At 40.9% G+C, this 9,694-nt stretch overlaps 1 protein-coding gene across 1 annotated transcript; it reads left to right on the forward strand.

Annotated features, from left to right (window-relative positions):
* The first annotated feature begins 1,104 nt into the window (after window positions 1-1,104).
* LOC119510898 (serine protease inhibitor Kazal-type 2-like) lies at window positions 1,105-1,580 on the forward strand. The gene has a single exon (XM_037805332.1). The coding sequence runs from the start codon at window positions 1,124-1,126 to the stop codon at window positions 1,388-1,390; it is 267 nt and encodes an 88-aa protein (XP_037661260.1). The 5' UTR covers window positions 1,105-1,123; the 3' UTR covers window positions 1,391-1,580.
* Window positions 1,581-9,694: the final 8,114 nt, after the last annotated feature.

Genomic DNA, 9,694 nt, shown 5'->3' on the forward strand with positions numbered 1-9,694 from the left:
TGGCTAGACTAGAAAATGTTCCTACTTTGCCCCTTTGGCACAGGAGAACTGAGATATGAACCATCCCAAGCATTGGTTCAATGAATTAACCATCCATCCATCCATCCATCCGTCCATCCATCCATCCATCCATCATACATTTTTTGAGCTCCTGCCACATAGCATTTCAACTAGTGGATGTGGAAATAGCTTCCAGATCAGAAATATCAGACAACTCTTTACCATGGTTTTTACAGTTTCCCTAAGTGTTGGCTCTTTGTTTATAGAGAAGGATAGATGATCGTCTAAGGTTTTTCCCAGCTGCGGAATTTATGTTGATGTGATTGTCCTCTTTTGCATTCTAAGTAGTCAAGCTGGAGAAATGAAGCAAGAAGAAGAAATGAATGTAAAAGGGAATCCTATTTTTCTTGAACTCCAGTTTGAAAAAACCATTCTTTGGGAAATCCATGGAAGAGAATTTACCATTGAACCCTTCCGTAAGACAGAAAGAATTCCAGTGGACCCCAGGAAGGCAGTCCCTATTTAAGAAGGAAATGGTCTTGAAGGTCCTTTTCTCATGCACAGAAGATCCCGGCTAATCCAGCACTGGAGGCATTTAGCACCAGGGCCATTGGGAAACTGCATCCTCAGGGTATAGAGGGCTCTGGCCATGTCCCCACCTTTGTTCTTCATTGAAAAAATGCATGTTTCAGGGTTCAGGGGACTGAGGAACAAGGGGGACAATTTCATAAGTTGTGATTAGCTGAAATGGAAAGAGAGAAAGAACACAGAGTAGATAAAATAAGATACAGTCTAGACTGTAACTCTGTGAGGACAGACTCTATTGGTCTTATTCACTCTTTTATCCCCAGTGCCAAGCAATATGATATTTAAGGCTCAATAGATATTTGCTTAATTAATACATACCACCGTTGAAGTTTTCCAAGGAAATATTTGTAACACCAAAATTGCTAAGCAGTAATACATTGGACTTGGGGTAAGAAAACCTGAAGCAGTAACACATTGGACTTGGGGTAAGAAAACCTGAGTTTGTTTTCTAGTATTTCTACTTAACTAGCTGTGAACATCAGTTTTCACATCTTAAAAATGGGTCAATTGGCCTCCCGGCGGTCGCGGATGAACGATGGCGGTCGTCGCGCTGCGCTTGGTGCTGTTGCTCCTGGCCGGGGACTTCCCAGCGGCCTCTTCGGAATCAGAGGACTCGCGGGCTGCTAAGCCCGGAAATTATAGAACAGCTGACTGTGAACAGTATGTATTCCCGGGATGTCCCAGGGACTTCAGCCCTGTGTGTGGAAGTGACATGATCACATACCCCAATGAGTGCATCCTGTGTGAGAAAATCAGGGTAGAAGGCCGTGATATTAAAGTAATCCGAAATGAACCTTGCTAATGGAACATCTTCAGAAAAGAAGATGGACAAACCACCTTAAAATTAGCCTATTAGATGAATTTTAGCTTTCCCATTTTCCCTTTTCCTATGTTTCTTTACCTGAGATTTATTTGTTAACCAACATTTTCTGACGGGAGGCGTGGAAGAGAGCCATGTATATTAACTGCTGAATCAAAATAAACACCTTACTCACTGAAAAAAAAAAAAAAAAAAAAAAATGGGTCAATAGCATCTACCTCACAGAACTGTTGGGAAGATTAAATGGAATAGCATATATGAAAGGTCCTAGCACAAGGCCTGGCACAATGGTATTTGATAAATGTGGTCTATGGTTACTGTCTAAAGAGGAAGCACCAATTGAACATGTAACTAAGGAAAGTGAAGCTGAAATCATGAAAATCCCCACCTGTCAAGGAAGTGTTATAATGGCAGAAATATTTGGTAGTTGATATAAAGAATATTTTAAAAAGGGAATCTGTGAATAACGTTTTGCTAGTGTTTCTTTGGCAAGTTTCAGTGCTAACCTTATTTTCCATGAATAAGACAGCTTTACCGAGTTATCAAGTAATGATTCATTAAAATTTGCTTTCAAAGACCTTGTCAAGGAAAATTATCTTAAGTGTGGAAATAAGGCAAAGAGGTTTAATGCAAACCCTTGTTACAATGCCATTACTACAGAGTTGTATCACAAGTGCACTTAAAGATCATCTAATGCTCTGGAAAATAACAATTTATCTGATTTACTATTTACTATTGCTCATGGCATAGATTATATAACTTTAGATATTAACTTGTAGATGATTGGTAAGTTTTATGTGGTATATTAGTCAGGGTTCTCTAGGGAAACAGAACTGACAATATACATATTTTGTGAGATTTTTAAATAAGAATTGGCTCACGTGACTGTGGGGATGGGCAAGTCCAAATTCATAGGGCAGGTGGCAAGCTGGGAACTCTGATGAAGGTTTTCGATGAATTTCCCAGGAGAAGCTGGCCGGCTGAAATAGAGATGGAAATTTCTCCCTTCTGCCTGCTGAAATTATCACTTCTTCCTTTAAGGCCTTCAACTGATTGGATGAGACTTCTCTCATTGTTTAAAGCAATCTCCTCAGTTGATTGTAGATGTTATCAGCCATAGATGCAATTAATTTACTGATGATTTAAGTCCAAGGAAAGTCCTGACAGTAACAATCAGGCCAGAGCTCTCATGACCAAACAATTGGACACCATACACTGACCAAGGTGACACATAAACTTAACCATCACATATGAGTTTTGTTCAATAGAAATGTACATGGTTTCTGTTTGTAAAAATAAGAGTCTCACAGGTGATAGTTTTTTTGACTTGTAGGACATTAACCATTTTGTATCTAACCTTGCGGTCTTATTCCAGCATTCTTTCTTTTGCCAGTGATAAATCAGTCTCTAATATCTTCCTTTGTACCAGCATTACCATCCTGCTGGTTCTCTCAATAATGAGTTAAGTAATCTTTGATAAGTGAATGAAAATTATACATTTATTTTCAATCTCTTGCTAGCAGAGTTATGATTAAATAAGGAAGACATCTCACAAGAAAAATCCTAAAGGTATTATAGTGTATAGTGCTATACAATATAATTAGGTAAAGAATAATTCTCCTCATTGTTATTATTAGTTAAAATTCAGAACAGATAAATTGTAGAACCAGACCTAAGACTGCATCCTTCTACTATTACATTTAATTGTGGCAATTTGGTTTTGTCAAGCATTTGTTACAATGCTTTAATGTTTTAATTTTTAATTTTGTTGATATTATACATGTTTTTTCATTTTAAAATGAGATTTAATTTGATATCTGTATGGGGTTATAAGTATAAGGCATCTATGTCCGTGTTTTATTTATGAACTTATTTAAGTAACATAGTAAAATTAATTATATTTGGAGGAATGCAAGAAATTTTTTCTTTCCTGACTTACTCTGGAATCCTGTGGCCTGGCCATTCCTCAGGGTGAGTTCCAGAACCCTGAACCAGGGCTTCCACCCAATAGGACCCCTGCTCCCTGTGTACCCTTCCTGAGCATACATAAGAGACAAACTTGGCTTTTTGGAGTGGGGCTGGGGCATAGAGCAAGGACAACTCTATCCCTATTCCTTATCCATTATTGCCCCCAGTTTCCAGCGTTCAGTCAGACCTTTCCGTCTAGATAAATTAGAACCCAACTAATTGTGCAAAACCTGAGCTCACCACTGCCTGGGGGCTGCGATCAGGGACTATCCCATTGTTCCTGGATATTTCCAACACCAGACAAAAGAAAGTACTCTTCCCCTAGGAGCTGCCACACAGTGCATGCAGATGAAACAGTTGGCTAATTTAGCAATTCTGAAAACTCAAATTATTTTGTACATAAGTTTTAATTAGAGTCAGGGAGACTTACAGTTATTGTTTGTATTTGTATATCAGAAACCACTTAGTGTGAAAGTTTAAAAATACTTAAATATTTGGTGCTGTAGTCCTACATCTGCATACCTGCAATTTTAATTTCAATGTTTTGTGCTTGATATTTATTGAATGAGTGGATGGATGGAGGGATGGATGGATTGATGGATGGGTGAGGGTTTTGAGAAATTACTGATTTTTCACTAGATGAGTTCTTAAGCTTCCAGTTTTGATCAACAGAAGCACGTAAGGGGGCTGTATTCCAGAGGGTTAAGAGACCTGATTTCAGGTTATCTTGGGCTGTTTAACTTCTCTGAGCTTCAGTTTTTCTCAGCTGTAAAGTGCCATCAATAGTTTCTCCTTCATAGGTTGCTTTGGGATTAAACATAATACATACAGCACTTGTAGGGAAGTGCCTGACAACACATAGTATGCTCTTAATTAAATTACACTTACTATGATTATTTAGATCAGAAGCCCACAGTTTTTTTTTGCAGATTTGTAGTTTTTAAAAATATGAATAGGTAAAAGTCAAGAGATTGCACATATTTTAGATTTTGTCTTCTCTTGAAAAATCAAAAGGCCTCATTTCTGTCATGGCAACCAACAGCTCTAGGCAGGTGGTAGCTGCCCCTTGCATGGGCAGGTATTGTCCTTTTTGCCGTAGACCATACCCATGCCCTTTGTTCCTTTACATTAGGTGTCTGGTCCTTGAGTCTTTAATCCCTGGGTTAGATCATCATCCCCTTGACCCCAAAGCTTAGCACAGTCCCCAGAGGCCTGGAAGGAACCAGGGCTTCCACCCAACAGGACCCCAGTGGTGCTTTAGGAGAGCCTACAAGGGACTCTTGGTTCAACCTGATGGGATAGGAGGTCTTCACAGAGCATTGTCCCCCTACTCATCCTTACCTCAGCAGGAAGGGCACAGGATCCATAGACACTTCCCTTTGCATGACCAACTCAGCACATGGGAGCACATCTCCCTGAGGATCTCTGAGGTTGTTGCATCCCACCTGGCCCAGAGTATTCTCTGATTTAACAGCTTGTAGCTCTGAGGCCCAAGTGTAGACTACCTAATAATAATAGCTAACTTGAATACTGAGCTTCCGCCCTATGCCAGCCACTCAGTATGGGTCATCTCAATGAATCTTCCAAACCCTTTGAAATAGGTACCACATGTCCACAATCTGAAATTCCAAAGCTCTAAAAAAACAAATAATTTTTGTAGCAAAATCTAATCTGAACTAACATGAGGCCCAGTATAGTCTTTATTTCTCCCACCTAAGGTAAATGCCCTCACATTTTGCTGCAGAAATACTAATGTGTTTGATTGCACAATCCTGTCTCAGACCCTGCTGGAGGCCTGGTATTCACACCATGATGACTTTCTAAGGTCTGAAAAACCTGGCTCCAAGGGTTTTAGATAAGGCATGAGTGAATTATTCCCATTTTTCAGATAAGGGAACTGACCAACATCATCAGACAGTCCTTCCTGGATCACCTTGGGCAAGTCATGTCACCTCTGTGGACCTCAGTTACTCTGTCTGGAAAGTGAAGGGTGGCACTACTTGCTGTGTGCACTACTTGCTGTGAGTCATTTCATGCTGTCAATACCATCCTATAACATGAGAGGTATTATCCGCATTTTGCTGGTGAAGAAACTGAAGCTCAAAGGGCTTAAACAATTTGCCCAAGATCGCCCAGCCAGTCAGTGGAGAAGCTGGCCCTATGAACCAGGTCTGTCTGACTTCTCATAGGGTTTGTAGTTCTAAAAGGAGTCCCTTTCTCTTATATCCCTCAGATTTATTTACTGAAAAATCCCTGACTCATTTTACTTCTTGGCCCTCACATTCCAGCAGCTATCAGCATGATTGAGAGGCCAAGAAAGCCTTTAAAATGGTGTTTACTGTCCCCTACTTCCCACCCCCCAGGGGAGGGTTCCAGTCATTCAAAATTGTCCATTTCCAGAGGTATTGCAGGCATTTTCTAGGACCTCCACTCAGTGGTTGTCTCTGCCTCTTCCTGCTGTAAAGATTTCTGCAAGTACGTACAACGTTTCTCTAGGGGGTTTAGCCCCACTAAGTCTGAGCCAACTGACCCGGTTCTCCAGCTCCAGTTAATGAGGTCTGTTCCTCCTTCCTTCCATCTCTCCTGGATGAGTTGCTTCTCCCTTCACTCAGGGATCCAAGAGGTATCACAAGAGCTTCTGGGCTGCCTGTGCTTGGTAACCCTGGCCTCACTGAAGGAGTTGTCTTCCTCTAGCTGGTTCAAGTGACCAGGGAAGATGTGGGTCATTCTTATAATGCCATGTCTTTTAACCCAATAACTGGGAAGGAGTGGTTTGGGAAATCAGCTGCCTGCAATCCTGAGCATTGAGGGGTTCACTATCTACCAATCAAGAAATGTTACATGATAACTATATAACTTACACTGTGTGACTGTGTGATTGTGAAAACCTTGTGGCTCACACTCCCTTTATCCAGTGTACGGACAAATGAGTAGAAAAATGTGGACAAAAAAGCAAATGAATAATAGGGAGGGATTGGGGGAGTGGGATGTTTTACTTTTATTTTCATTACTTTTTTTTGAGTAATGAAAATGTTAAAAAATTGTGGTGATGAAGGCACAACGATATGATGATACCGTGAACAACTGATTGTACACTTTGGATGATTGTATGGTATTTGACTTTACTCAATAAAATTGCAAGGAAAATTTTTTTTAAAAGAGAGGTTATATGGAGACAGAGCACTGTGAATTTATATTCTCCCCTCCCCCATTCTTTATCTCTCTGACTTTGAGAAAGGCATGTGACCTCACTGAAACTCAGTTACTTTGTCTGGAAAATGGTGGGGCCAGTAACCTCCAGTTCTGCCTATCTGTCTCAAAGTACCACAGGGAAAATCATAATAATGATGGATGTGACAACCTTTGCAAATATCACAAACAATTATCATGTAAGCCTGAAGGCAGTGTCTGAGTTATGGCTAAGAATGGGGATGAAAATTCATAGGAATTCAGCTTTACAAAGAGATGAGATCAAAAGTTCAGTAGACTGAACTCCAACAGGCCATAACAGATGATCCTGGGCTTACGCATATATTTCCAACACACATCCCCTTCTCCCACTTCAAAATGATCGTAAATTACTGAGTTTTAAAAATGCTTAGAGAATTTTGTCTGTGTCATCAACTCTGATTACATTTTTTATGATTTAAGATTGTGGCCAGCACAAGGAATGCAACAGGAATAAAAATCAAGAGAAACAACAGATAACAGAAATACACTTGCACTCACTTCTAATAGTAAGATTATCAGAAGCAAGTTATAAAACAAGCTTACTTATTATATAGACTACAAACTTGAACGTATTTTCAGGGAATAAGAAACTCTAGCAGATATGAGTTACTAGAACTTCCAGAAATAGAACATATAAGAACTGAAATGAAACCCACTACAATTTCATGACAAGTGTGGGGGGCTACTCTGGTTGGGAGGCAAGACAGCCAATGGAAAGTGCCACTGGGCTTGGTGTCTCTGGAACTGTGAGTGATGCAGGAAGGAAAATGTGGGAAAGTCCTGGAAACTGGAGCTCCCAGAGGGTCAGGGATCTCAAAGGTGTTGACTGTTGACAACCAGGTTGGCACCAGCATCAGCATCACCCCCAGCTCCTTAGGCAGCAGAAACCAGAACTTCTTTGGGAAAGAGGGGAAGAGGATGGAAGAGGGAGGCACCGTCACCTACAACCAAGTCATTCATAAGTAGGGCACTGTCTATATATTATAAGTTCTAATAATGATCCAGAACAAGAATAATTTGCAAACTCAGGAATTATTCTTGAAAATCAGCTCTAAGGATTTGTTTTCCAAATTCATAATCTTAAAATTGAAGCTGGGACTCTGGGTTCATGAAATCTTTTCAGGAGGTAAAACTTTTCATCGAGGTGAAAGGCTCTAAGAAATTAGTGGAGACATACATCTAAATATAATAAAATGGCGACTTGCATTGGGCATTGCTGTGAGACCCTTTTCTGGGAAGGACTTTTCCAGAGGACAAAAAGAATTAATCTGCAGGGGTTTTCCTAGATAATGGGACACATCCTGCAGGGCCATTGATAAGAAACACCTGGTGATAAAACTAGTTTCTGTCCCATAGAGAGGGCTTATCAGAATGGACAAGCATGCCATACTAATTGATGTATATCTGCTCCCCACTTTGTAAACCCTCCCCCCATGAAAATGGAAACTTAATGTCAGCCAATGAGAACATTTCCTCACTTGCTGCCGCATTTGCTTACTTTACGCATGAGCTTCCTTTATGCAGCCCACTGAACTTTCTGCATGGGATGCTGCCTGATTTGTGCATGTCTCAATAAAGCTGTAAGATCCTGAATTGCATGAAAAGTTTTTCTTTTGTCACATCAAAGTCCAGAATCATAAAACTTGGCACTTGGAAAAAGCACCGAGTTACTGTTGTGCTATCCCTTTGTTTACAGAGAGGGAACTGAGCCTTAGAGAGGTAAAGTGTAGCAGGCACAGATCACACAGGGAGCCTCCTAACCTCCACTGATTCAACCCAACACAACAGGCTTCTTGGGCCCACCTTTTCAAAAGAAAAAATACTGTGGATGGGGCTGTGGAGTACAGTTGAATGGTTGGGAAAATCAAAATATGAGGAGATGAGGGCTGGTTTGAGTGGAAGGAGATGGATGGAGTCTGTCAGGAAAGTCTTGAAGGAAATCAGCTTTGAAGCCAGCTCAAAACATATTCGACAGGGGAAATGCCATAAGCAAAGGCCAGGAGGCAGAAGGTGCAGGCAGATCGGCTTAGTTCTTTTTTTATTATTATTAATTTATAGAGCAGTTGTAGGTTTACAGAAAAATCATGCAGAAAACAGAGTTCCCACATAACTCCCCTCACCCCCTCCCCACACTCCTATGCAGAGTTTTCCCTATTAATAACACTTCATTCATTTTTTCAACCCCCATTTACCGAAGCTCGGTCATGTATTGGGTACAACATGGGTGAACTTGACATGGTCCCTGCTCTCCTGGGCTGGGGAGGGGAGGGAGGGAGATGGTGCGGTCAGGAGAGTCCCAGTGCCAGGCTGTTAAGGAGTTTTTGGTTTGTTCCTCAGGAGGAGGAAGAAATCAGTAGAAAGGTTGGGAGAATAGTAGGGTCAGCGAACTCTCCCGTGGGCTGCGGAAAGTGGCAAACAGCAGCGCTGGAGCGTCTGAGGTGAACGTCCCCCGAGGCTCCGCCCCTTTACCTCTTTCCCGGGCTCAAGGCGAGGCTGTGGGGAGGACTGAAGATAACATCCCCTTCCAAGGGCTCCCTTAGTAGCCGCTCTCCTTACTGGTACAGCCCCTACCCTGCCCCCTGCCAAAGGCTGTGGCGGTACAAGTCATTCCTTCAAGAAAGGAAACAACCCAGCTAGGAACAGGAGCTATTTCAGAATGCTGGGATTGTGGCTGCTTCCGTTTTCTTATTCTTTATACTTTTAGATTCCTTCCAAGTTTCCTGACTTAAATATGCACTACTTTTAGAATTAAATTAAGCTGACTTTTAATAAACTATTTACTTCAACTACGGATATTAAACTTAGGTATCAAATGTACCGATATGGAAAGAAGTTCACAATATATTACTGGGTGGAGAAAAATAGCAAGCTACAGGACAAAACATATAATACAATCTCATTATTGTAAAATATCCCATGTATGTATTTGAATGTGCATATAAGAAATTCTGGAAAAACTTACACTAAACTATCTGAAGGAAGGGGAGTTTTAGTTTTATTTCAGCTACTCTGTGATGTTTGGTGTTTACAACAAGCCAGTATGTTACTTTTGCCATTTGGGGGCTAAAAAATTGATATTGGGAATCA

This window comes from Choloepus didactylus, chromosome 15, assembly GCF_015220235.1.
Source record: "Choloepus didactylus isolate mChoDid1 chromosome 15, mChoDid1.pri, whole genome shotgun sequence".
NCBI classification, from domain to species: domain Eukaryota; kingdom Metazoa; phylum Chordata; class Mammalia; order Pilosa; family Megalonychidae; genus Choloepus; species Choloepus didactylus.